The sequence below is a fragment of the Macaca mulatta genome, chromosome 7 (genome assembly GCF_049350105.2).
Source record: "Macaca mulatta isolate MMU2019108-1 chromosome 7, T2T-MMU8v2.0, whole genome shotgun sequence".
NCBI classification, from domain to species: Eukaryota; Metazoa; Chordata; class Mammalia; order Primates; family Cercopithecidae; genus Macaca; species Macaca mulatta.
In genome coordinates this window covers 82,255,234-82,283,175 of record NC_133412.1, presented here as the reverse complement: position 1 = coordinate 82,283,175, position 27,942 = coordinate 82,255,234, and the positions used below count along the sequence as shown (strand labels likewise).

Here is a 27,942-nt window from a genome sequence, read left to right as displayed (position 1 = left end):
TAGCATTCACTTTCTAGGTTTATTCCATCCCGTACATTTTTTGTGTTCTGTAAATCCAATGGAGATCTTACCAGGAAATCTTTTCATTCATTTGAAACCAAACAGATAATCGAGGGGGCTGATCTAGTGTTGTATGTACAATGCTTCTTTAGAGCACAAAAGGCAAATTAAATCTAGACCGAGTTTTCTGTTCGGTAGTATATGAGAAAAATTAAAATTTTAAAAGACAATACAACAGAATTCAGAGCCATCTTGCAACAGGGGTCTTTAAATTTATACCCAATTGCTGATAAAACTCAGCCCTGGAGTTGTCTTCCTGTTATTCTAACATCTTTTTCACTTTCATCCTAAAATTTTAGGGAAAAAAGTCCAAAATGCAAAGAGTTTTAAAGGCCTTTTTTTTTTTTCTCTCAAAACAAAGAGTTCCATAAAACACTAGGTCAAAGGGCCTCAGTGTGTGTGTACTGAGTTTGAAGGGCCAAGCAATAATCTATAGGAGTGACCTATTAGCAATACATTTGCAAAACTAAACCAAAACCTGTACAGGATATTCTCAAAGCCTTAGGAACAACAGAATATACATATTTTATGAAGTGGTTGGAGAACCATCTCCCCTTTACTAGTTAACATACTGATGAGTGTCCCCATTTTCATAAGCAAGGACATACTAACACTAAGCAGATGAAAGGCCTGTCTCAGAAGCATCCTGCCCCAGGTAGCTGATCATGGTGGCCCCACACCACGACACAGCTTTTCTTTTCGTTGGTCTTGCTCAGTGCTTTCTCTAGATTTGGGCTGTCATTCAAGCCTTTTCATTTACAACGTTCATTAAAAATTTGGTACCATATCTGCCCCATGCCCAACCATTTTTTATTTCCTGCTTCTTTTGTTTGCCTTGTGAGTAAACTACAAATGTGTCCAAGGTGAAAAAGCAAACCAATCAACCTTTGAGTTTTTTTTCCAGCGCCAGGAATGTGACATGAACAAAGGTTACTGAAGAAGCACGAGCGGTAAGTTAGCAGGGCCCTTTGTTGTGTATGAGTGTGTGCCTTTACCTAAGCTCTGTCCCCTTATGGAAATGGCCATAGAAGGCCTAGTGTACTGGTTGCAAGAGGTTTTCTAACGTGATTCTTACCCCAAATCATAACAGGTTCATTCTCTGAGGTTCACCCACCTTCAAAACACAGACAAGGGCCTTAGTTCCAGACTAACCCTGAGAATGTCAGAGACATTTTCATGCATTGGACACACGACAGCTTCCAGGAGCTTGTGGGTCTATTTGTTATCAGAGACGCTACAGACTTCTTAACAGCTTGTGCTAGGGAACTGTTCTTCTTTCCCATCCCCGGAAGTGTTGCATCCATACACCACAAACCCACATCTAAGAGTTTCTCCTCCACAGGCTGAAAAGAACGCCTCTTGGAATGTCAAGCATGAATATAAAAGGGCTTCCCATGACAGTGATCACTGAATCATGGGGAAGAAAGCTAAAAGGCAAATTTGCAATTCATCACATTATCCCCTGTTGTCTCAAATGTGATTCTTTTAAAGGCAGGCTGCATATTCACTCTCTTTTTGAAGCATTTTTTTTTCTTCTTATAACACATTATATATTCTTGTTTTTGTAGAATATCCGAATGAGGATAAAGTGATAAAAATTACAATAGGTTAATTGCATCCCTTGTATCACATATTTTTGGTGCATTAAAAAAGGAGAAAAAAAAGTAAAAGCAACCAGCATAATAAATCCGGCCTAGAGAACTGTGTTAGTGACTGAAGGGTTAACAGATTTTAGAAGTAGTTAAAAATAGTATTAGAGGATTATACATCCAACAGTTTGAAATTCATATGGATTGTGTTTTTTTCTTTTAAAAATGGCAAAATGTTTGGCAAATGTAAGCAAATGACTTGGACTGTGTTGGGTCTCACCAGCTCTGAGCCGGGTCAGTCATAGCCAGGTGAGGCCTACTGCTTCCTGAGGTCACTCTGTGGGGCTGGGGGAAGGTGGATGCCCGCCACTGGGAGGTGCTGGCCCCCCACCCGACTCCCCCTCAGGCCCTCAGTCTTGAACATGGAGATGGAGCTGGCGAGAGGTGCCAATTACAAACTCCAGCACAGATCACCCATTAGCATCACTGAGAGAACTCTGGGGCCTTGAACCACATGCAGACTGGGTGAGTCGTCTACACAGTGACCCATATTGCGAAAGTCAGAGAGAGGAGTGGGGCTTCCACCCCTCCGACTTGTGCGCCCGCCCCCACCCCCATCTGGAGGAAGAGGGTGGCACGCGGTGTGTCACTAGTGCTTAATCTGGCAATGCTTTCAACTTGTGTTTTTTTTTTTTTTTTAATTTTTTTTTATTTTAGTAAACTTTAAAAAAATGTTTTCTGTTTTGTATGTGTATGTATATCCAGAAATGTCCATCCTCCAAGCTGGCCACCACTGTTCCCTGAATTTGGCAGTGCCTGTTGCTTGCAGCTGTCGGCATCCTGAAAACCATGAGGTGCCTTCAAAGCAGACTCTGTGGCCCAGCCGCGCGAGTGGCCTCCAGGACCCCGCCGCACGATCTCATTCTCTCCTTATTTTGAATCCTGTCTGGCTCTGATGTTCAGAAAAAAGACAAAGTCGGTGTGTCTGTCTGAGTGTGTATGCGTCTGTGCCTCTGTGTGTGTATTGAGTTTTGGTTTTTTTTTGGAAACCTTTTTTTCTTTTTTTAAGAAAAAAATGACCCTTGGATTACTAATACAGAGTTCAGCCCTCCTTTAGTCACTATAAAACGGACTCCATGTTTTCACACCACTCATGGTCTTCCAGGTTATAGATAAACTTTGTCCTATGTGTCTGGTTTGCGGGCACAGGGTCCCTCCCCAGGTTGTCTAGGGTCAGAGTAGAGGCAAAGAACTCACTGGTGCTCAGCCCGCCCTCGTGGTTTTTGATGTAGCGTTTATAGTTTTTCCTCAGGCACTGCCACGTGGTGGTGTACAGGATGAAGGCGAAGGATTTGAGCGCGATGGCGATGCTGACATACAAGTATCTGTAGACCACATTGTCGTAGAGGACGCAGGCGCCTTGCTCCCCACAGAACGTGCTCCAGAACAGGCAGGTGGAATCGATGCCGGCCCCGAAGATGAGGGGTGGAGGGATGAAGCCTGTCACAGGGAAAAGAAGGTTAAGGTTCTGGATCTAGTGGTCAGTGCTCCCCTGTTCCTGTCTCTGCCTAGCTTTTCTTATAGCACTGCTGGGCAAATATGTCTGACTCCATGGCTCAAAGACACGCTCAGGAGGCAAACTGCATGAGTTTGTGTCCCAGTTCTGCCTTTTTATCATGGTATAAATCTGAGCACGTTATTTACACCCTCCTGCCTTCGTTTCCTCATCTGCAAAATGGGGATGACGATAATACTACAGTCTTCACCAGATTGCTCTGAAAACTAACTTTACACATAGAAAGCATCATCCTGGCATGGTGGCTCGCACCTGTAATTCCAGTACTTTGGAGGCTGAGGCAGGTGGATCACCTAAGATCAGGAGTTCGAGACCAGCCTGGTCAACATGGTGAGACCCCGTCTCTACTAAAGAGACAACCTGGAATTTGCATTGTGGTACATGTTGGTGTACACCTGTAGTCCCAGCTCCTTGGGAGGCTGAGGCAGAAGAACTGCTTGAACCCGGGAGGCACAAGTAGCAGTGAGCCAAGATCGTGCCACTGCACTTCAGCCTGGGCAACAGAGCAGACTCCATCTCAAAAAAAAAAAAAAAAAAAGCATCTAGAACTGTGCCACTTTACCATGTAAAGTGAGTGACGGCTGCTATTATCATCATCATCCTCCTCTGCTGAGAGCCTGAGAAGGCCAAGACAGTCTTCCTTGAAGGGAAACATTCTCAGTGTCAGTGAAAGCAGTGCAGTCTCATTGAGGGACCTGCAAAGCGGCGGCGTACTATGTGTGGTGTTCTTCTGCATGGGGCTTTTAGGGCTGTGTGTGCTCTTGAGTGCAGGGACCACAAGTTGGACTTAAGTACGTCTGTGCGTATACACATAAAGTTTAAAATGGAAAATATCTGCATATATACTGACAACTTCCCTTCCCCTGTATATTACCAGTGGGTAAGAATATTCCCAGCTCAGAATGACTTGGTAACCAGTTTTGAAACCCTCACGGTAGAGCATTTCCGGCACCTACAACCAGTCACCAAAAATGGCAGATGAGATGAAAACCCTTCCCCTTCCTTACTTCAGTTCCCTGTTCCTCTGCCTGCTGTTAGCCCTGAGTTATCAGACCTGGCTGCCCATGACAATCATCATCCAGGGTGTCCCATCCCAGACCAATGAAATCGGAGCATTTGGTGTGCAGCTCAGTCCCCAGCACTTAAACATTCCCAGGTGATTCTGAGTGCAGGGGGAGAGTGTAATCTGTACTACGGGAAAGTCATAGATGTCACTAATACAAATTAACTGGTCAAAAAAAACTGTCACCTTGAGGCCAGAATAAAGTGCCAACCATCTTCAGTGACAGACTGCAGAAGGAGGAAGTGATCTCTGGAACTAGGTGTGGCCAACTCTAAAATCCCAGGGCCCATGTACCTCTATCCGGAGTGTTCCTTGCAGAGCCAGTCCTAGAGCATCTGAATTTCATTTTGTATTAAGGAAAGTCCCTCTGAGATTTTGATGAGATCTAGACCCATAGCCCTGAAAAATACACCTACCCATAAAATCAAACTCGTATTTCAGGGGGTTCATAGGCCCCTGAAGTCCATCCATGATCGCCAGAATAACAGCACGTGCATGATAAGCACAGCAGCACCTCTGTTCTGTGGGGGCCTCCAAAGGCAGGCAGGGAGAGAGGGAAGGTTTAATGAAGGAAGCAGCCCTTCCCCTGGTTTTAATGACAGGCCTGGAATCGGGCGAGAGAAGGGCTGTGTTACCCTATCAGTGCTAACGAGCTTGGCAGAGTGCCAGGCTCTCGGCCCAGGTGCTTCTGTACTTCTCCTAGGAATTCTCCACCTCCACTGCTTGTTACCCCAAAGAGAAGCCCCGAGAAGATTTCTGGTTGAAACCTCATTAAACTTCCCAAGCAGCTCGATTTAATAAATAAGCTCCAAGCTCAAAATCGCACACAACTTGCTTCCTTCTTTCCGGCTACTAGGTCGGGCTGTGGTCCTGCCAAATGGAAGCTCATATTCCTAGCATTCCCTGTGATCCCAAAGGCTGCCCAGGTGTCTGAGCCCTTCCCCACCAACCCTGTGCATTTTCCCTGCCCCCTAACAAGTGCCTTTTTTCATTTCACTGAAAAAGAGCCAACTGGAGGAACTGCCATGGCAACCGCATAATAGAAACTAAGCCACATGCCACATTATTTATGTAAAAAATGAAGATCTGGAGCCAGTTTGTATTACAGATAGACCTAGAGATAAATGGAACTAATGTGGCCTGTTTCTGTGGCACAGCAGGGCAAAGCAAATCCATTCACCTTCCTCTCTCTGCATGGGGCATAATCATTATATTGTGATTAGCTCCCAAATGCTCCTCCTTCCTTGTGACCTTTCTTGAGGTCATTTCACTTTGTTCTAGCCACCCATCACCTGGCGATGGTGAGCCAAGGTTAGAGAGGACACCTTTAGTAAACGCTTTGCTGTGGGAAGGAACTGAGGGTACAGGTAGGTGTCCCTTGCTCTATAATGCATGGATGCTTGGATACAAATTCCAGGTCGGTGCAAATCAGGTCATATTTTAAGCACATCAAAGGAAATTTGCAACATAAAGGAATCATTTGTTAACATTTGTTAAAACCAAAATATCCCTCTAAAATACCACTATGTAACTCATTCATGTACCTGAGTGAGAATTTTTATAATATTTGGTTGTCTTTCAAGTAGGGCATACCTCCATGTGATAAAGATGGCAATTTTATCTTGTCTATTGTCAAGCTCCACTACCAGATGACAAAACCTTTAAACAGCAATGTGAAAGCTAAGTACTCAGCAGGCTGATGGGAGGATCGCTTGAGCCCAGGAGTTCCAGGCTGCAGTGAGCCATGATCACACCATGGCATTCCAGCCTAGGGGACAGAATGGGATACTGTCTCCAGAAAAAAAAAAAAAAAAAAAAAAACCTACCAAAGTTTTTCGTGCTATGCTCTGCTCAGTATTTTAGAGAGCTTTCATGGTAGAGATGAAATATAACTTTTTTTTGTTTTGTTTTTGAGACAGAGTCTCGCTCTGTGGCCAGGCTGGAGTGCAGTGGCACGATCTTGGCTCACTGCAACCTCTGCCTCCCAGGTTCAAGTGATTCTCCTGCCTCAGCCTCCCGAGTAGCTGGGACTACAGGTGCATGCCACCACGCCCAGCTAATTTTTGTATTTTTAGTAGAGATGGGGTTTCACTGTGTTGGCCAGGATGGTCTCGATCTCTTGACCTTGTGATCCGCCTACCTTGGCCTCCCAAAGTGCTGGGATTACAGGCGTGAGCCACTGCACTCAGCTGAGATGAAAGAAATTTCAAGGTGCCAAAAGCCCTGGAGAAAGTCACTTGATCTTTCAATGTCTGTTTCTTCTTTAAAATGGAGCGAATACCACCTGCTTGGTAAGGGCTAAGTAAACACTACACAAATGAGGTGTGTGTGTGTGTGTGTGTTTTGCAAGCGTCTGATCTTTCCATGTAACCAGAACTTTTGCCACCTTATTCATGTTAGATAGGGGATTTGGGGTGGTATTTTAGAATAAACTCTAGGTTAAGTACCTTAAGTATAACCTTTATGACATTCCTTTTATACTTCTGAATAGTGAAAATATTGACTTTCTTTTCCATCAAATTCATCTTTTCCTTCATATTCACTTAAAATTCTTTCCCAAAGGGGATCTCTAGCTATCAGGTCCTAAATTGCAGGTGTGCGGAGAGTACCAGAGACGAACTGATTGCATCTTTTTTGTTAGAGGCCTCTGCCATTCTGGAACTCACCTGATGAGTCACAGAAGGGAGTCCCACCTTGGTGACTCATTTTCATGCCCAGCCCTGCATCCTTATATGTCTACCACTCAGTTGGACCAAACAAAAACTCAGGCAGTCCCTGCAAGGAGTTGGTTCCCCGTAGACAAATGGGAGACTGCTACAGTGTGAGTGTGGCAACTGTCATGATAAGTAGTATCATTAATTCCCCCCACCCAGGACTGTATAGAATGCTCTAATCCATTATGCATCCCCTCCATAACCACTCCCCCTGCCCCGCCTTATTTCACATACAAATAAACTGAGAGTGAGAGAGATTATTTGTTCCAGGTTTGATATTTCAAAACTCCAAACGCAGTAATCTCCTTCCTTCTAATTCAGAGTTTGTTGATTTGAGAAGACTTTAGAGCTCTTATTGGGGATTTCCAGGGATACAGAGAACATTTTATTTACCCTTTTGCTAAGCTCCTGGAGTAACTGGCTTGTAGAAGCCTGGTTTTGAAGTGTGCAGAGGGTGAAACACACAGGGAGTTTGATCTTTGCAAAGCAGGCAGCCCTTCCTTCTCTGGGGTTGCTAATACATAGAGAACGCTGGGAGACTTATTTTGTAAACAAACTCCGTATTTCGCTGGACACCTGAGGCAGTAATGGCAGGTACTGTGCTTGTCAGCAGGAAGAGACACGAATTTGTCATCGTTGTAGGCTTTGGTCAGACAGGGAGTTCATATCTGGAGTTTTGGTGACGGGGAGGAAATGCAAATTTATGAACCAGAGACAGCTGATTTTGAATTCTAATTCTGCCACTTGGGAACTGTGTGATTCACACAACTTTAGTGAATCTCAGTTTCGCTGTTTATACAATGGGCACAATCATACCTTCAGGCAGAGCTTTTGTAAGAATCAATGGGACGCCATTTGAGAAAGCTCTCACAGGGTGGGCGCTCCAAAAATCTGCTTCCTTTGCTGCTGCTTGGCTTTTGTCCTGAACTCTTTCAGGTAAATGAAAATCCGTCCTCTCTTAAGTTCACCACCTCTAGAGAAAGAGTTGCAGAAAACCTTTCAAGCTGTGATTCAGTGAATAACCTCCACTGGCAAGAATTCTCCACATCTACTCCGGAGGCCAAGGCAGGAGAATCGCCTGAACCCAGGAGGCGGAGGTTGCAGTGAGCCAAGATCACACCACTGCACTCCAGCCTGGGTGACAGACTGAGACTCCATCTCAAAAAAAAAAAAAAAAAAAAAATAAAATAAAATAAAAAAATCTCCACGTCATAAGTCAGTTTTGGAGGATAATCAGGTGCATCTAGAAGGGAGGCCAAGGGGGGCCAGGTGTACGTCAGCGTCCCTCTGGTTTTGAGCACCTTCACTCTGTGGATTCCTTAGTTACAAGGGAGCTTGATGATGGTGGTGTATCTTTAGTAACTGTGTCTTCTGAAGGAATGCTCTCTTCCCTAAAGCCTGCAAGAGCAGTTCTCTCTCTTTTTATATCTTCTCTTCTCCCTAAATCCTCTAGGCAGGAACTTGTGGATGAAGCAGGTGTTAATAGGGAACCCACCGTGTGCTGAGGAGGGTATGTGCAGGCTCAATGCTGTTCCCCGCTATTACAGGGAATATTAAAAGGACTAAATCTATTACACTCTGGCTTAAATTGCAGCTGTATATATTTCAATGCATAAATTGCTGCACTGTTTAAGAACAGTCTCTGTTTTTCTGAAATCTATTAACAGAGATTAAACCTCAGGGCCTTATATCTTGGCTATTTAACTTATTCTCTTAGTTGAAAAGGCTAGGCCTATTTATATTCCTTAGTCTAAACTTAAAAGGTGAACTGAAAGGCTTTTGTGAGAAAAATAAGTTCAAATTCTTTTATGGGACAAAATGGAAGCTGAAAATTATGGCCATTTACATTTAAAAAGATATCTGTTTCTCTCCGGCTTACCTGCCAAGACTTGAATTCACCATGGAATCTCTATTCAACCTGCTGGAATTACTGTTATGTCCAGCACCAGCTAGAAAGGGTGATGCTGAAAAGTGTATTCTCCTGGAAGCATTAATGAGTTCTCTGCTTCAGCAATGTCAAGAAAGAATCTGGGCTGTTTTCCAGTGACACCTGACTTTTACTTTTCTTAAACTGGAGAGTCTGGAGCAGCTACTACGTTCTCCTTTCATTCCTGGACCCCTTGTTAAAGTTGCTAAAGCCCAGAGAGCTTAAATAATCTGCCACATGGTCAGGAAAGGCAGAGCTAGGCTCAAGAGCAGGTGTGACTGACTGTAGAGGGCCCATGGTAAATACTGGAGGTCACCTCAGCGCAGGTAAGGGAGGCAGATCATGGGGGGTGCAGGTACATTAGGAGGTGAGGTACACTGCTGACACAGCCAGGGCACATGGCTGGCACCTAACATATGTTCGCCAAATGAACAATTAAAAGCATAGGCAAGTGGAAGGGGTCTTCCACGCATCACACCGCCATATCTCACTCCCTCTCATCTCTCACCTGGGGCCCCTGGGCATGCTGTGCTTACTTCTTCCAAAGCAGCATTTAACACGTTCATTTCTCCACTTGCCTATAAACTTCGTCATATGCAAGACGATGCTCACAGCAGGAACTCAACAAATGTCTGACAAGCCACATCAGGAGTGTCTAGGATGTACTTTTCTAGAGTAATTCACAGATCACCCCAGACCAAGGACGGTCTGCTCAGGAATGACCCCTGCCTACAGAAAAGTACCCCGAGGGCCTTCCCCTGCTTTTGGCCAGGCAGACACACTGGAAAATTAAGACGTGGGGTTAGTGTGTGGAGAGTTTGTGGTGGTATTGTGGAAGCTAAGCCTATTCCTAACGATACCCCGAGACACTTGATCTATTGTATCTCTTATTCTATTAAAGGCTTCTCCATAGCCCCAGTCCCAGGGGCTCCAAACCTCAGCCTCATCTTGAGCTTTGTTGCTTCTCTTTCACTTTTACTTAGGTCAGTTGGGTTGGGGGGCCTCAATAGATGCTGTCTCACTATGTGGCTCTGTCTTTGCCTTTCAACCCCACTGCTTCGCTGGAGGTCAGCTTCTCACTTCAATGCTTTTGGTGGGTTATCCTGCATCCTGCTAAACCTCATGCCCTGCTCACCGGTTGCTCTACGTAAAGCAGAATTCTGAATGTATATTCACTCTCCCATCTGAAGCCCCCATTTGCTCCACACTGGCAACTACTCAGCCAAGTATAATTTCTCCCCTTGAAAATCAAGGCCCTCTATAACTCTTCTAACCCCACACCTTCCCCACACTTGCTTCGTTCTCCTACTGGAGCCACCAGGGGCAGGATATTAGCACTTACTGATCTGTACACCCCAAGCAGCCCCTAGACAGCACCTTGGATGTGGAAGAGTCTCCATGCATATTTGTTTCCACTAATTTAATTTGGTGTAACACGCTGGCAAGCAGTAGGCCCCAGGAACAAGATTCTAGACCAACTCAGGAGCAGAGAGTTTGCCCACAGCCCAGCGAGAAAAGGAGCAGCCAAGACAACTGTAGAAGAATAAAGAAGGATGGACTCAATTATACCAGGAATTCTGCTATGAGTAGATTGTTCAGTTTACTCTGAATTCACTGACCCTTCTCCAGCTCAGTGTCTTCCTCCCCTACTCAACATAAACTTGTCCGTGTGAACCTTTCATTAACTCACTCGCAACATGCAGGCTGTTGACCCCTGTTCCTCTCTGGCCAGCAACACCCTGGGCTTTGTCATTGGTCAGAACTGCTCCACTTCCATAATCTCGAAGTCAGACAATAAGGCTTTGGCCACAGCCTCCAGTTCTCTTTTGCCATTATTTATTACAACTAGTTTTTACAATTCCTGTATCTTTGTCCTCTCTCCTTTCTCCCATCTCAGCCCTACTTTGATCATCATCCTCAGCTTCTTTGCTCCACTCTCCTGCCATACTTCTGCTTCTATTCCAGGGTGCTGGGGCCACTCCCAGTGCCCCACTGACCAGTGCCTCTGCAGGCCCTGCCCTGGCCCTTTCTACCAACTCCTTGCCGTTGGCGTGTAAAGCAACAATCTCACGTTTATTTCTAGCTCACATTTTAATCTCACATTCATTTCTAGCTCCTGCCCTATTCACGTACACCCAAGTGTCTGGAAAGAGGGTCTTCCCGTGCCCCATCCCACTTCCTCACTCTGATCCATGAGGGTGGTGCATCAAAGATGGCCCCCTCATTGTCCAGTATGGCAGACACTGGCCACATCTGGCTACTTATGTGACAATGAATAAAAATAAGTAGGCTATAGAAGCCACATTTCAAGTGTGCAACAGTACCTGTGGTACAGACAGAGAACATTTCCATCATCACAGAACGCTCCATTGGACAGCGCTGGTCTACGCCACTCCCAACTTGCTCCACATCCTTTCTTCCTGTCTCATAAATAATTCCTCTGCTCACCACATGACCCAAGTCTTTCTTAGGAGTGGGCACTGTGGGTGCCCCTTCCAGTCCGTATGCTTCCACTCAGAGAATAATACAGTTTCCTCCTTTCATTTCTCAACCCTACCCTCTCCCCATCCTGCGAGCACCATCTCAGCACGAGCCTCCGTCATTCACTTCATTACACAGCAACTTCTTCAGCCATGTTCTCATTCTCCACACGGCAGACAAGCCCTTTCTAAAATACACAATGGATCCTGTGTATTTTAATATACAGCAACTCTCTGGTTAAAGCCCATCAACAACTTTCATTTGCCTCCTGGGTTCAAGGGATTCTTCTGCCTCAGCCTCCTGAGATAAAGGTCAAATGCAGCAACAGGGCAGAAGCCCTTCCTGACCAAGTCCCTCATCCACTACCCTCTCCAGCTCCATCTTCTGCTGTCCCCCTTTTTCCCCCAGTCTGGGCCTTCTGCAGCCCCCAAACATGCTAGGACCTTTGTTCATTCCCAGGCTTTGACCCCTTAAGTCCTTCTCCCTGCTCATCTGTATGACTCTTACTCCTCCAGGGCTGAGCATAGACATCACATCCTGTCCAAACCCACTGCTCCCATCCCGAGGCAAGATTAGGAGTCCCTTCTACATATTCCTGTTACACCTGTGCCAACTTGAATCTTGTCACACTAACCTGTGATGTCCCCATTGTATCCTCATTACCCTTGCTAGGCCAGCACAAAAGTTGAGAATGCCACAGGATCTGATGTCTTTGCCGGCCTTTCATTAACAATAATGGTGGTTAATCTTACTGGGTCCTGCAAGAAAGGGAATTAGGCCAAATGCTAAGACTTCTTCAATGAGCTGCTTTTAATTAAAAGATGAAGCTGTGTCATAGTCTTCTAGAGCAGGGTTTTCCAGTCTTTAATTTGAGACTCATAATGGGCAATAAAATCAATAGAGTGGGTCATGACCAACTTTTTTAAAAGCATGTAATAGACTAGAATAGAAAATGTCAGAATGTGTCATACCTATTAGAGTGAGTATTTTTTCATGATTTTTTTTGGTTTCAGCTGTATCTAGCCATAGGCATGTGTGTACTGGGCCATAATGCAAAACTTGTCATCTCTTGCTCTAGATTACAGTTGCAGAAGTTGAAAAACAGTATTCTAGGTAATACCTGGTTGATTATTCCTGGGGCAGACGTACAGATAGTGAAACTGCTTTACAGCAGTGTATGATGATTTTAACAGTATCATATGCCTCATAATGTTCACTTTCACTTTCAACTGTCCTGTAATTTTCATTAACTTTTCAGAAATAGCTTGCAAATTGTTTTTCATCTTGTGCTATCAAAAAAATGTTTTGCCAGTTGTGTTGAGTCCTTAGTATCTGTCTAGAGGTGCAGAGATCTCCACAGCAACTCCACAGATTAGAAGGCTGGGCTCTTAGCTTCCCTGGCCAGCCCCAGAGGAATCATAAGGGCAGAGCTGAGGTCACTTACCTGGGGATGGTTCATGGCTTAGAACACAATAGGTTTTCACAATAGGTTGTCAATAAACATTAGCTTCTTGAACAAATGCATATGTGGAATGGCTTTACCATTTGCAGAAATAAGGGTCCCAATGTGCCAGTTTATATTACACATCCACCTATCGATCCACCCCACACTGCCTTGAGAGTAGGGGTGTAATGATGTATGCAGATTGCACCCTCCCACTGATAGGAAAAAATCAGCACGATCATAACTCTGCCTTGGTATTTCTGCATGCTACTACAGCTTCCCAGGAAGGCCCAAATGCTTTACTTTGAATTAGCGCTGAACTTGTTTTAATTGGGGCATCTTCACACCTACAGCACTTCTATTTTCCATGACTTAGACATAAGACAATGCCATTTGAGTTCACATGTATATACCAAGAAACATGGATTGTTAGTGGTTGAGAGTATTCTGAGGTCTTCTACCAGGCACAGAGGGAATGATCACAGATTGATGGAAAGGTTTTTGCTATTGACAGAGAAGGGAGGTGAGGAGAGACATATGCTATGTATTTGCCGTTCCCCAGGGAGGACCTTAATGGATCTAAAGGTTAATATTTTGCTTTCATATATCGATATATAAAAATCTTATAAAGTAACAGACATTTTGTTCAAAACTTTAAAACAAATTTAGAAAATATAACCTTATTACTCAAAGATAATAGCTGATATTTTTTTAATATCTTTTGCAATATTTTCCTATTTTATTACATTACAGACCTCTTTTTTTTCCCTTCCACATATCACATGCCCTTTCTAAGTCTATATTTTTCTTTCCAGAATTTTAAAGGGGAACATAAATCCTACTGCGATTATAGACCATAACTAATTTAACTAATTGCCTACTGTTGGGCTTTTGGGTTGCTGCCAATTTTCCACTTTCACAAACATTTCTATAGCTAGGTATTTGTGCTTATCCACAATTATATACTTGCAATGAGGAATTTTATTTCTACTCTAAAAATACAGGTCATGGTTGTTTTCCTTTCTACATTCAGATGCCATTTAAAGCCCACTGGGGAAGGTGACTGTCCTATTATTCAAGGAAAAAAGTTATCTTGATTTTGGCCTTAACAAAAGAATGCTCATAAAGCAACAGTATGGTATGGCAAGAGAAAGGCAGGCATAGCTGGGAACCAGGCCCAGCTTTAGCCCAGCCAGTGCACAGGAAGGACCTTGGGTGAACCATGGACTATCTCATCTTCCTTTTGCCTATCTTAAAAATGAGAGGGTTAGGCCGGGCGCGGACGCTCAAGCCTGTAATCCCAGCACTTTGGGAGGCCGAGACGGGCGGATCACGAGGTCAGGAGATCGAGACCATCCTGGCTAACACGGTGAAACCCTGTCTCTACTAAAAAAAAAAAAAAAAAAAAATACAAAAAACTAGCTGGGCGAGGTGGTGGGCGCCTGTAGTCCCAGCTACTCGGGAGGCTGAGGCAGGAGAATGGCGTAAACCCAGGAGGCAGAGCTTGCAGGGAGCTGAGATCCGGCCACTGCACTCCAGCCTGGGCAATAGAACGAGACTCCATCTCAAAAAAAAAAAAAAAAAAAAAAAAATTAGAGGGTTAGACTTTATTCCTTCTTCCCATACCAAATCTTGAAACGTGGGCCCTATAGCATGAAGGTCACATTTGCCCCATCCCAGAAATTCACGGTAAACAAACTCAGTTTGGAAAAATTTAAAGGATGCGAAGTTTCCATTTTCAAGGCATTGTGAGAACGCCTCTCTCTCCCAGCTGGCGGCCCCATAAATGAAGCATTTCACAAGCTGCTCATGGCTTGCTTAATGAAGATGCCAAATTACACCACCAGATTTTTTTTCCCCTTTGGTGCCATCACTTTTCCTCCTTATGCCAATGAGAATTCAGGGTGGCATGAAGATAAGAGTTGGTATAAATGAGAACTTTGTGATATACAGGCAGTGTCTGAGTTTATCTCTGACTCAAATTTTGAGACTTAACATTTCTTATTTACTAATAATTAAACTTCAAAGAAAAAAGAGACAGACCTAAGAAATGGGATAATTTCACTGATATTTACTCACCTAGTAATAAGCATCCAATTCATTATTGAGGAAATAAAGAGATAATACATACCCAACAAACGAAGGAGGAGAAAAAGAACTCCCAAAGCGTAAGACTTGAGTTCAGGGCTGACTGTCCTACGTGCAAAGAGATGAAGAGAAAAAGAAAAAAAACAAAACAAAACAGATTCTTATCACTCTCCTGTAATTAACAGACCCCAGAGTCATTTGCGCTGTCCATCAGAGCTCTTCTTTAGAAAATTACTAATAGTGCCTTTTTTTTGTCCCTGCCTAAAGTCTGAAAAATAACTGCAACTGTGGTGCCAAGATAAGTTTAGGAATTTAACAGTGTTCTTTAATAACTGGAGCTAACCTTGTCATTTGAAGGACAGAATGCAAATGTGGTCATAAAGCCTACATTTAAAGACATGTTGGTTTTGCTGAGATCAGGAAGCATCTTAAGTTGGTGGGGTACATGTATTGGGGGGGAAAACATCAACTGAGAAAATAATTCCCCGTATGCTTCACAAACAGGCTGAAACCATGAGCACCTTTACCATTCTCTAGTCACTTTGTGAAATCCACCAGGTTAGCATGGTTGGACACCCTGGATGGACCATTTGGGAAATAATCCACTTAGCATGTTTCAGCACTGTGATGGTTCATATTGGGTGTCAACTTGATTGAAGGATGTAAAGTATTGATCCTGGGTGTGTTGGTGAGGGTGTTGCCACAGGAGATTAACATTTGAGTCAGTGGGCTGGGAAAAGTAGACCCAGCCTCAATCTGGGAAGGCACTGTCTAATCAGCTGCCAGCACAGCTAGAATATAAAGCAGGCAGAAAAACATGAAAATACCAGATGGGCCTAGCCTTCCAACCTACATCTTTCTCCCGTGCTGGACCGTTCCTGCCCTCGAACATTGGACTCCTAGTTCTTCAGTTTGGGACCCAGACTGGCTTTCCTTGCTCCTCAGCTGGCCGATGACCTATTGTGGGATGTTGTTGATCATGTGAGTTAATACTTAATAAACATATATCCACATATATCTATATCTCCTATTCTGTCCCTCTAGAAAACCCTAATACAAGCACCTTTTAAATTGGAAAGGTACCTTCATATAATTACAGTTGTTTCAAAGTGATCCAATCTCCCTGGCCTTGGTTTCCTCAGAACAGTCCCTTAGAATGGTCTTCTATATATTTTCTAGAGCATTTCCAGAGTGTAACATTTTCTGGGATGGGAGAGTAGAAAGAAGTTTGGAAACATTGACCAATTTCAGATAGATGGGTCCACATAGCTGATAACACGGTCTCCTTTGTAATACCTCTTACTCTTGCAACTGGTATTTCTTCAATGCTTGTTTTCTGTCCTGAGGCCAAAGACTATTTGTGTCTTGTTTATCATCATGACCTCAACCCTAGCACCATGTGTGGTGCCCAGCATATGCTAAGTGACAGTGTAAGTGGGTGGGTGGGTAGCCCTTTCTTGGCTTGGTGGTGAAGGCATGTGAAGGGGAAGATAGCTGACTGACCACATGCATATGTGCTTCAGGTCATCCTGAGCACCAGTGGCAAAGAACCTTCCTCTTATCTGTTGCCATCATGAGTCCCCAGGGGAGAGGGGGAAGAAATCACACTTCTATGCTCCCTGGAAGGACCTGGCTAGGTGTAGAACCAGTCCAGTATGGCTGAGCCTTTAGAAACACCCAGGAGCATTTCAGTGTGACTGAGCGACCCATGAGATGCAAGGAGGGCCTAGAAATCAATTCCGTAGAAATAAACGTTAATAACAAAGTTACCAACAGGATATCCAGTACACAGGATATTAACCTAGTCCATACACTTGGCTAGAATAATATTCTTAAATGATCTCAGAGGTCATTCATCCAGCCATCCAATGATATCTATCCAACGAGCTACCACTTGGCTTGAGCCTCAGGTGGGCATGTCTTTGGTTTCTTGGCATGACAAACCCAGTGACAATCCAAAAAGGATGTGTCCTCCCCAAATTCACACATTAAAACTTAACCCCTAAGGTAATGGTGGGGCCTTTGAAAGATGATTATTAGGTCATGAAGACTCTTGCTTTTGTGAATACGACCAGTGCCCTTATAAAGGATGCCCCAGAGAATTACCTCACCCCTTCTAAGTGACGGTATGGCAGCAAGGCACATCTCTGAACCAGGAAGCCAGCCCTCACCAGACAGCACATCTGCTTGCACCTTGATCTTAAACGCCCCAGTTTCCAGAACTGAGAGAAATAAATGCCTGTTGTTTGCAAGCCACTGAGTCTAGGTATTTTGTTATAGCAGCCTGAATGGATGAAGACACTGGAGTTTTTACAATCTTTGCCCCCGTTTCTAAGATTTTCAGGGAAAACACATCTCTTCTCAATTAGAAAGAATACAGTACAGGTAAGTCAACCCAGGGCAGCAGGTCACGACTTTCATTAAGTGATGGGGACGTGACTCTGGCTGATTGAGTTAGACACCTGTAAAATGTTCATGATGAGTCCAGTGTCTCTGGACAGAAACACAGTCAGTACTCTTTAGAATGTGCACGTTACAAAATCCAAGTTCTTCAAAGCTATTATCAGTTCCACGGCTCCGGCTTTTGTACTTTCATTTGAAAGTATTGACTTGAAAGACACATAAATAGAGGCAAATTCTCCTTATCAAGAAAGCACGCTGGTATAATGAGTTAGAATATTTATCACCTGAAATTTGATTTCCTTTCAGCTATCATGTCACTAGGAACAAAGTGAGCAAGGTGCTAAGATCTCCCTTCATATCCTGTTGGGAAACTGGTTCCTATGAGAAGAATAATCCTTCTTGGCTTGAGTTATGAAGAAATGGAGGGCTCTGTGCGAACACTATTGAAAGCTCCGGACAACACTGGGGAGGGAGTCTTCGCTCTAAATATACTAGCTGGGTGACCTTGAGAACACCGCCTAATTACTCTCGGAGCCCAGTGTGGGACCTAAGAGGGGCTGAGCATCAGCTTTTAACCTTGCTTCCAGATGTTCTGAGCACTGTTGTTGGTGGGATGGTCCTGTTTGGCATGACAGTGGGTCCATTCTTCTGGGAGGGGGCAAGGGCTGGTGCACATCTGTGCTCTTGTGCCAGCCTGAGACATCTGTGATGGCAAATCAGACTAGGAAGGTGATGGAATAAAGCTGTGTCTTGGACCTCTCAACATGCACAATGCATAGCGTGTGCTTCCAGCACAGCGTGGAGTTATAAGCCTAGGTCATTTAGGCCATCTGTTGCTGATTAATTTAGATGGAATCAAATATTTCCAGCAAAGCTCCAAGAGCTGTTTATCAAGCTGAGATCTGGAAGTGATTAAGAATTTCAACAAACTTTCCATGTTTGGTAGTCACCACTAGTGAGTGTCTAGAGGCTGGGTTTTTGCAGAGGAGTCATGGGGCAAGCAAATAAGAGACTAGTCATTTTTCATGCTTCTCGGTGCCTTTAGTGTATGAATATCACAATATAACTTCACGAGAACGTCTAATAATGAAAAATAAACTACTTGTAAGGCAGCCACCTAAAACCTATACATGAGATCTGATGGGTTTTGTCCAAATGCATATTATACATAATTATCTTCTCTAAATAGTTTTAAATTCAGTAGTTCATTTCATAAACACTTTCACATTCTTAAGAATTTTCATTATTCCATGGAGCTGCAGTGCCATAGTTTAACTCACTATTCCAATTCAGGGTTTTCTGCTATTATAGTTAACGTTGTAATAAAAATCTGTCTGCATTGAGCTCTTTCTTTTTTTTTTTTTTCTTGTAGAGAAGTACTTTTTAAAGATAAATGGCAAGGGGCAGGGTTACTGAATAAAAGGGCCTGAATATTTTTATGGCTCTTGACTCACATTGCCATATTGCTTTTTTGAAAGGAGTGATAGCCTTTTCCCATGCCACCAGCAATTTGTGATTTTGTCAGTTTTGATACAGCCTTGTAAGCACTGGGTGTCAATTTTTAAAATTTATTTTTCAAACGTAGTAAGTATAAAATGGCAATTTGCTATTGTACCCTTAATGCTCTGCACATTCAAAAGGCCTTGCTAATGATGTTCTAGGTAACATTAGCACTTGTAAAAATCCTCTTCCTTGGAATTCATAACAAAGATGAGGAAATGTGGTGGCAAAGAGAGAAGCTAAATAAAATAGAGGTGAGGTGCATGGACACTGGGTACTTCCATGCGTTTCATTCCTACTTTTATTTCTAGCCCTTGCTATTGAATCTGTTCACTTAGATAACTGCATCCCAAGAAGGCAAGTCTGTCTTAGATAACTGCATCCCAAGAAGGCAAGTCTGTCTTTTTTTTTTTTTTTTTTTTTTTTCCTGAGACAGAGTCTTACTCTGTCTCCCAGGCTGGAGTGCAGTGGCATGACCTCAGCTCACTGCAACTTCCACCTCCTGGGTTCAAGCAATTCTCCTGCCTCAGCCTCCCAAGTAGCTGGGATTATAGGCGTGTGCCATCACGAGGTTTCTCCTTGTTGGCCAGACTGGTCTCAAACCCCTGGGCTCAAGCGATCCTCCCACCTCAGCCTCCCAAAGTGCTGGGATTATAGGCGTGAGCCACCACGCCCAGCTGATGAGTCTTTGTGTAGCGGGCCTTCCCCTGATTCAGATGAACAGCAGGCTATGTGTTAGTTCACTTCTGGGTTTCCAACGCAAATCTAGGTAACTCTGCAAATGATAAAAGTTACTCAGAATATTACTAATGGCTCATCTTTGAGGTATCTCATCTGTCCCCAGGACAGGTCCCCAGAGACAGGTAACAATAGAATTTTGGTTGGCTCTCTCCAACAACCTCTTTGTATAAGAATGGTCACTGCTCACCTGCCATGAGCTATGCTGCACACTAACCCATCACATCTCTACTGAGTTTGCACACACATGGTCTCAGGTCTCAGTGGGTCCTGCTCCACTGCAGGAGGCAGGCAGGATGGGTCATATCACCCCCAGCTACAGATTCAGAAGCAAGTCTAGGGGGAAGTGCCCACGTTCATATGGCTAAGCAGTGGCAGGGTGGTGGGGGCTGGGCACTGATGCCATTTTCATTTTCCTCCAACAAGGCTGCGTCCTGTAAGGCTCAATGCAGGATCCTTTTCAAAATTGCCTGCAGGTCTGTTTCTGGGAGAACATGAAAGTGCTGTCTTCTCCCCCATGCCCTGCCTTCTTCTCTTGGTGGGAGGTCCCTATCAAACACAATTGATTCCCAGCAGCCTAGAGAAGCTGCGCTCCTTGCTGTGGCCCTAGCTCACCTGGCTCGAGAGATTCCTATGTTGTCTGAAGCTCCGGTCCCTGGGAGGCCTGCAGATGAACACTAGGTGGAAAGGAGGAGAGGTGGGGCTGTGCCGATGGCTTACCTGATGAGGATGATGACTGAGGGTGTCTGTGCCATGGCACCGATCAGGCTGCAGATACACATTACACAGAGGAAGGTGAGGAAGGCCTCTTGGCACCCAGGACTAGGGCATTTTCCAGGAACCACGGTCGCATTCTCAGCAGGGACGGTGGTGAGGCACGCACAGCCCGTGAGATTCTGAAAGGGAAGCGTTCAGCCCTTTTATCTGGGGGTATCTCCAGTTTCCAAAGGCAAATCCATCCATCAGCTGAAGCTGTCACAGCCTAATTACGCATTCTGTGGCATTCCATTAATTAGGCCTGAATAAGCGAGTTAGCTTTTTTAAGGAGGCTGCAAAACACACGCAAATAAAGGAATATTTACAGGGAGGAGAGCTGATTTCTCTGTCTCTTGTGTGTTTCATTTCCATTTTCAAGAATCCCTCAGTAAGCTGAACCATAGATAACTGTGTCCCCCCAATACAATTAGAGAGGAAATGGCGCTTCCACAATATGATAAAACATTGCCAAATTAACATCGTAATTACTTGCCAATTTGTCCTCTCTTTTATGCAGTTATAATTACACTGAAGTGTATTAAAAGAAGTAAATCAGGTAACCTGCATATTGTTGCTGGTTGAGTGCCCAACATGGCACTTGGAACAAAGGCTGCACGCTGTTACGCGTGAAGTCACTGCGTCTGCAAGGCCGGGTGAGGGACAGCTGATGGAAGGTTCTCTGGAGGCTGAGGAAGCAAAGGGGGCTAAGAGATGCAGAAGCTTGGAGTAGCTCGTGGGGAGCAGTGTTAAAACCCAACGAGATACATTTATTAATATATGATCAGAGAGAAGAAAGAAAAGCGACTGCATTTCATTTGATCTTCCGGGTGGATTCTAGCCCAGCTGCCTGTTCCAGGCAGGGTCCTCTCTCCCGCTCGCTCCAGGAATTTCTGATGGCAAAGGGAGGAGCAGGGACTGGGAGAGGCAGTGCCCAGTGCCAAGCCAATTAAGGTTCCATAATAATAGTGTAGAGGCTTTTAATGAATACAAAGTGAAAACAATCATAAATGATTCATTGCTTTTCCTTCCAGAACTGCTTGGCTTTCAGAGCACATGCCCAGGTAAATCCTCCTGAGGGTCAAACAAATCCCCTCTGGCTTTTACAGTTCTCCTCCTCTGGTCCTCCCCCTGTGCCCACAGAATATAGAGATATGGGTTTTCTGATCCCATTAAGCTATATGGGATGATTTCAGGGGTGTCTGAAAGTGTTCAGGGGTGTCTGAAAGTGGCCCAACAGGGCCCGTCTGTACAGCTGTGCCCCCCAACAGGGGCTTTTATCCATGGGGAAGGAATGATGGGGGCAGGTGTATGCCGGGGCTCCACCCTTCCCCTCAGTGTCTGCCCAGAGCAGGCGCCTTTGTGAAAGTGGTTCAATTAGTGTACCTAGGCGCATTTATTGTAATTCCCAGAAGATCCTGAGGCCCCGCCCCTCCGTCCCTTTTCATGTACCTCTGCCTAGAGACTTTTTAGCTCTTTTCAAAACCCAGCTCAGATACTGCCTCCCTTCTCAGAACCTCACCTCACTGGGCACATCCCAGCCTCCTTCCAAGTCCCACAGGACCCTTTTCAAGGGTCACTCCACCCCTACTGCAGAGACCTTTACATGCCTCCTGGAGGAGACAAGAACCCTTTGGGACAAGACCTATGTCTTCTGCATTCTTTCCCAAGCATCTTTTCCTAGCACAGAGCTGAGACGTAGATGAAAGTAAGCATACAGCTTTAGAATGCACATGAGCACGAACCTTCCTCATTTTTATTAGGAAGCAAGACTTCTCGCCAGCTTTCACTGAAAATGCCACTCCTCCTTCTCCCCAGGAGAGGAAACTGCCCACTCCTCCCCAGCATCACAGCCAAACTTTTCTAGCTATTTAGCTCACCACCTGCATTCCTCTTCTCCCACGCTCTCAGCTCACTCCGACTGGCTTCTGTTGCCACACACATGAATCCGGTGGTGCTAAGTTCTTCAGTGGGCTCCATATCCCAGGCCCACCATGCATTTCTCTCTTCCCAGAGCTCTCAGGAGCACAGGTCCCTTGCTGACTACTCATCATTCCCTTGTTTGGCTTCAAGGCTCCACTGTCCCTGTTTCCCTGGACCCCTCTGGTCACTCACTTTCCATCTTTGTTGCTGGTACCTTCTCCCCTTTCCCACCTGGTCTGGACTCTCTTCCTTTCTTCATCTGTACTCTTTCCCCAGCTCTCCTTCCTTCATTTTACCATCTCTGCATTGGATCATAGCCTTTCCAAATTTAATCTCTAGCCTGGATCCTTCCCAGATCGACTTGCTATATCCCTTCCTAAGACTCATGAGCATGGTGAGGCATCAAAACTGCCTCCAGGAACGAGTGCCTGTGGTGGATTCTATGCTTTCAGCGTAGCACTACTGTCCCACCTAAGGCTGGGAACTATCTCCCCCAAATTCCCTTTCCTGAAAGGATGGGGGCTGGACAGGAGGGAAACCTGGGACTCAGAAGGCAGGAGTTGTAGGAGACTAGCATATGCCACCTTGCAATATGCCTCTTTTACATAAAGAATATTTTGAGCTGATTATTTTGAGAAACCACAGACACAGGAAGCACCTCTGACAACAGAAGTTACCGTTGTGTAAGGAAAATTAAATTTACATTTACAAAGGAAATCTCCATTTGTAAGGGTGGTTCCTCTCTGTACCAGAGAGAGGAATGACTGAATCCCTACAGACTATCATCAGTCTAGAAGACACTGACTTAAGTTTGCATAACAAATGTTACTCTTGTTTAAAGTGCTGTTTCTGGGCATCTCCTCATAACTGGCCTTCCCCACACCCTTCTTTCTCTGTTTCACTGGACCATGGTATTCAAGTCTGAAGTCAAAGCCACCTCTTTGAGATTCACTCATTTCTCTGGCTATCTCCTGTGTCTACATCATGTATACGTGTTTCTAAACCTTTGTTTTCCTCCTGTTAATCTGTTTTAGGTTACAGGGGTCTGTCCCAACTGGGAACTGTGAAGGATAAAGAGAAAATTATGTATTCCTCCTCTATAAAGTAAAGCTGAGGCCATTGCTCCCAGAAGGCCACAAGGTCAGGCATGAGGATGGACATACAGACATGCCCGGAACGTGCTAGTCTGTCCCAGCACTCCCCACTTTGCACCGCCTTCTTTTCTGCCTACCCTGCTGACCAGTGGCGGCGCCACGACCACCTCTAGTGACCTGGCTGCAGCAGGCCATGTGGCTCCCCACATCCCAGAGTGCCCATCAGATCTCCTGAGCAGCCATGCAGCACAGCTTCCTGGGATGTTCCCCTGAGCTCTGACTCACCCACCTGTGCCAGAGGCATCTAGTGAGGAAATGTTGCTTTACTTCTTCCTCTTACTTCAAAACACTGTTTTCCTGACAGTTACGCAGCCCCAGCCCGAGCTCCAAACTGCTTTCCTTCCACCTCTTACCTTAGTAACAGCACCCTATTGACTATAAAAGTAATGGCAAAAATGGCAATTTTGCACCAACTTAATAGAAACCAGGAAGTAATTCTGAATCCCCCATTCACATACCTACATCAAATTCATCTTCCCCCTGACACTAAAGCTAATGAAGACAGAGACCACTGTGGCTGTATTCCCTAATTTACTCCAGCCATCCAGGACAGGGCTTGGCTCACAACACGGATTTTATACACACACACACACACACACACACACACACACACACACACACACATATTTATATATTTAATTTATTTATATATGTTGACTGAGTGAATACCTAAGTTCTGTTCATTTTGCCATGTCCTAAATCTGTCTCAAACCCTGCCCTAGTTCAAACCACTTGCAACCATCCTTCTTTGGTTACTGCAGTGGTCTGTGAGGAAAAAGATTTGGGAGTGAAGTTTTTAGAACCATATGGACTCAAAGAGTAGTTAGGCATAAATGAAAAATCGGCCCCTTGTGGGTGGCTGTGGTCTTGTTTGGCTAAGTACCCCAGGAATCCCTCATTTCCAGTACCCCCACATCACATTCCTGAGTGTTCCTGAGAGGCTATGCACTTGTAGCACGCAGTCTCTCAGGAATGTGATACGGGCAGTGGAGCTGAGTGAGGCCAGAACCCTCTGAATGTGCCATGTGATCGGTGAGCTTTCTTTGGTTTAACAAGTCATCTGCAATTGCTGCCTGCATCTTGGTCTTATTTTTGCCCATACCTGGGCTATGGCTCAATTATATTATATTTACCATAAAGAGGAAACTGGCCTCTCTCTGCCCTAAAAAGTAGAAAATCCCTCCTGAAATGGATCCTGTGATCATGGCACTAATGGAATGGGATACAATGAGACATCTTTATCTCAGGCTACAGCTGGCACGGGGCCTGCACAGCCCCATCCGGGTGGGCTAAATGTGTCCATGATGTCTATGTTCATGTTAATGAGGTGAGCAGACAGCAGGGTTAAGCTGCCATAGGATTTGCAGCCGAAACAAAGGGTAGCAGTGCGTGGTTTGAATGTTTGGTGTCCCTTGACCCAAGAATCCGTATGTTGAAAAATAATCACCAATGTGATGCTATTACAAGGTGGGGGGTCTTCAGGAGGTGATTAGGTCATGAGGGTGGAGCACTCATGAATGGGATTAGTGTCCTTATAGAAGAGGCCCCAGAGAACTGCCTTGCCCCTCCCACGACGTGAAGACACAGCTAGAGGGTGCCATCTAGCAACAGGAAGCAGGCCTTCATCAGACATCAGATCCATAAGCACTTTAGTCTTGGACTTCCCAGCCTCCACAGCTGCGAGAAATTTGTTGTTTATAAGCCATGCAGTTTAAAGTGTTTTGATATAGCAGCCAAAAGGGGCTAAGATAGCCCCAGGCTGAATGGACAGGAATGGGATGATTTAGGGTTAATGACAGAAGAAAAGCCAGAGACTGGCACAAGACCAGTGAAAATGTCTGTTTGTTGGTATCCAAGAGGAAAAGCTGGAAATGGATGGATCTCTCCTAAAGGTTCTAGGCAAATCTGAATGTATTATTCAGATTTAATTTATTCATAGAGAGCTGTGAAAGAGGCTGGGGAGGAGATGCCAGAGTGCTCTGAGCAAGGACTTGGATGGGTTTCCTTTTCCATGTGATGAGTCAATCCACCAGGATGGGCTGGGTGGTCCCAGACATGGGGAGCAGGCTGGGGCAGCCCTGCAACCTCTCCAGCAGGGGATCCAAGGGAAAATGCTGAGGTTGTGGTCAGACGGCAAGGGGTGGGAAGTTCCTTTATTGGGGCTTATGTGACATAAGAGCCCAGATTTGTTCAACATTATGCTAAGGGAGCTGGGTGCACAAGGTCGTGAGGCCGTTAAGGAGTAATCTTCTACTGAGATGTCGGAGTGTGGTAGGAGAAATTGCAGATGAGGACTTATGTAGTTTCACCTTTCCCAGAGTGCAGAGAGATGATTTCCACCAATGGGGTTTTCAACTTTGATCCGAAGGGAAAAGGGGAAGTAGGGGATACCCCTTCAGCTGGCAGTAACTGGGCACCTACATGGGAAGTCCTAGACCTGCAAATGCTTTGAGCTCTAAGAAGTTTGAAAATCTAGAGAAAAGCTAGATATGAGAGAGCAGTCTAATCTCAGGGGATGATAAAGATTGGTATCCTAATTCTCACCCCAAACCCCAATAGCATAGTTCTATTTGGCCAATTCAAAAAGCAGGTGGATCTTGGAATTGACCTGTAGACTACCATGATCTGAATGAAGTGATATGCCCCCTAATGCTTTCTCTGGCTGTCCCTAAGACAATTAACTAGTAAGAAAGTATACCAGACTTCAGATTAGTTTATGATTGCAGAATTGGCAAATGCCCCCGTTTTCCATCCCCATTTCAAAGGCAAAGCAGTATCTTCCTGGTTTGCCATTCTCTGGGAGAGGTGAATTCTCTGCTTGGCATCCGAACTTGGGGGGTGGTGGGATCTAGCTTTACTGTCAATAAAATGTACCATGACACTTCATGTTAATAATAAGGTGGCCACTGAGCTCCCAGAACAGACCTGACAAGTTTGTTGACCTGGAGGACAGGGGGAACCGGCTTGTCCATTCTACGAGAACATATCCAACAGACAGACCTGCCCAGGCACAAAAGGACATATATACAATATGAGTCACAATGTGGTTTGTCAGAGCCCAAGTTTTGCAGCAGTCTGGATGCTCATTGATAAGAGACTGGTTAAAAACAGACTACTAGGTCCACGCGATGGAAGATTATACAGGCATAAAAAAGGTAGAAGAACATTCCTTATGTACTAATTTAGAAATAACTCCCAGGTAAACTACTAACTGAAAAAGCCAAACAAAATAGTGAGGTCCAAAATAGGGCCTTTTATGTGCACTAAAAAAATCCAGGAGGATGTACAAGAAACCAAGGACAGCAATCGTCTATTTGGCAGGTCGAGGAAGAAGTAAACAGGGGACAGAGGTGAAAGGGAGAGTCCCTCACGTCCTCCTTTTTATACTTTTTGATTTTTGAATCATATAAATGTATTTATTAAAAATTGAAAATGTTATAAAATAAATCAATGAAAGGAGAATAGCACATCACTGAAAATTGTATTTCTGTTCCACCTTCAGTCATTAATTTCAACTGAGAAATGTTTCTATTCACATACAATGATGAGAATAAATAATTACAATAAAGCTAGAGACCACAAAAATAGAAAAATGACTCTCTGGAATCTTGGATTTGTTTTCTATTGATGAAGGAAGCGGTCAGCATGCCATTTCGACAGCCGGTATTACAAGAACAAGATACTCCTCAGCAGTGTTTCAAAATACTGGCAAATAAAGTTGTTTCCTGCTTGTTCTCCCCCCACAATCAATCCTGATGATCGATTCCTATTAATTGTACAAAGGAAGCAAAGTTCTAGGTGGAAAGATTATTTTTCTAAGAGGATGGTATAGGGATATTTGTATGAAGAGCCTTGAAAGGTAGAGGAAACTTGAAAGGTAGAGGATCACCCCTGGAATACTGTTTTTACTTTTCCTCCTTGAAAGCAGTTACCAGAGAGACATGAAAATTTCTTTTCTTTTTCCTTTTTTAGAGATGAAGTCTTAGTTTGCAGTGCAGTGGCATGATCACAGCTTACTGCAGCCTCAAACTCCTGGGCTCAAGTGAGCCACCTGCCCGACTAATTTTTTTTTTTTTTTAAATCTTTTCAGAGATGGGGGTCTCACTATGTTGCCCAAGCTGGTCTCAAGTTTGGGGCCTCAAGTGCTCCTCCCCTCCTCAGCTCCTGAGTAGCTGGGATTACAGAGGCATGCCACCATGCCTGGCTCTGACTGTCTCTAGAAATATTCATAAAGGGAGTTTACCAGGGAGTACCACCACAGGCCACGCACTCTTCCTGCTTTTGCCTGTGAGATCTTTGATCTTTTGCACCTGATATCCTAATAGCTGAGATAGCAAAGAACGTGGGACACCACCACAATAAAGTGGGGTGTCTTCCTTGGAATGGCAACATACTTCTCTGTGTCCCAGACACTAAATGGATTTTCTCATGATTCACTGATGTTCCTCAGACATTCTCCTGTCATTTATTACTGTCTTTTTGCAGCTTAGACTCTCTTCACTTCATTGGTTCAACCAAAGCTGGTATTT

At 44.6% G+C, this 27,942-nt stretch overlaps 1 protein-coding gene across 8 annotated transcripts in view; it reads right to left on the bottom strand.

Moving 5' to 3' along the window:
- The window catches only part of SLCO3A1 (solute carrier organic anion transporter family member 3A1), a 319,029-nt gene that overhangs the window by 6,436 nt on the left and 284,651 nt on the right, over window positions 1–27,942 (bottom strand). For 3 of the 8 annotated variants that reach the window (XR_013395179.1, XM_077938333.1, NM_001261477.1), the window contains 3 exon segments: window positions 20,304–20,479; window positions 14,986–15,050; window positions 2,907–3,149 (listed from right to left, as the gene is read on the bottom strand). Coding sequence is in view for 5 of the 8 variants with exons in the window: in XM_077938333.1 (XP_077794459.1) it covers window positions 2,907–3,149; window positions 14,986–15,050; window positions 20,304–20,479 (484 nt within the window). In the remaining 3 variants the exon portion in view is untranslated. 8 annotated transcript variants of the gene reach the window in all.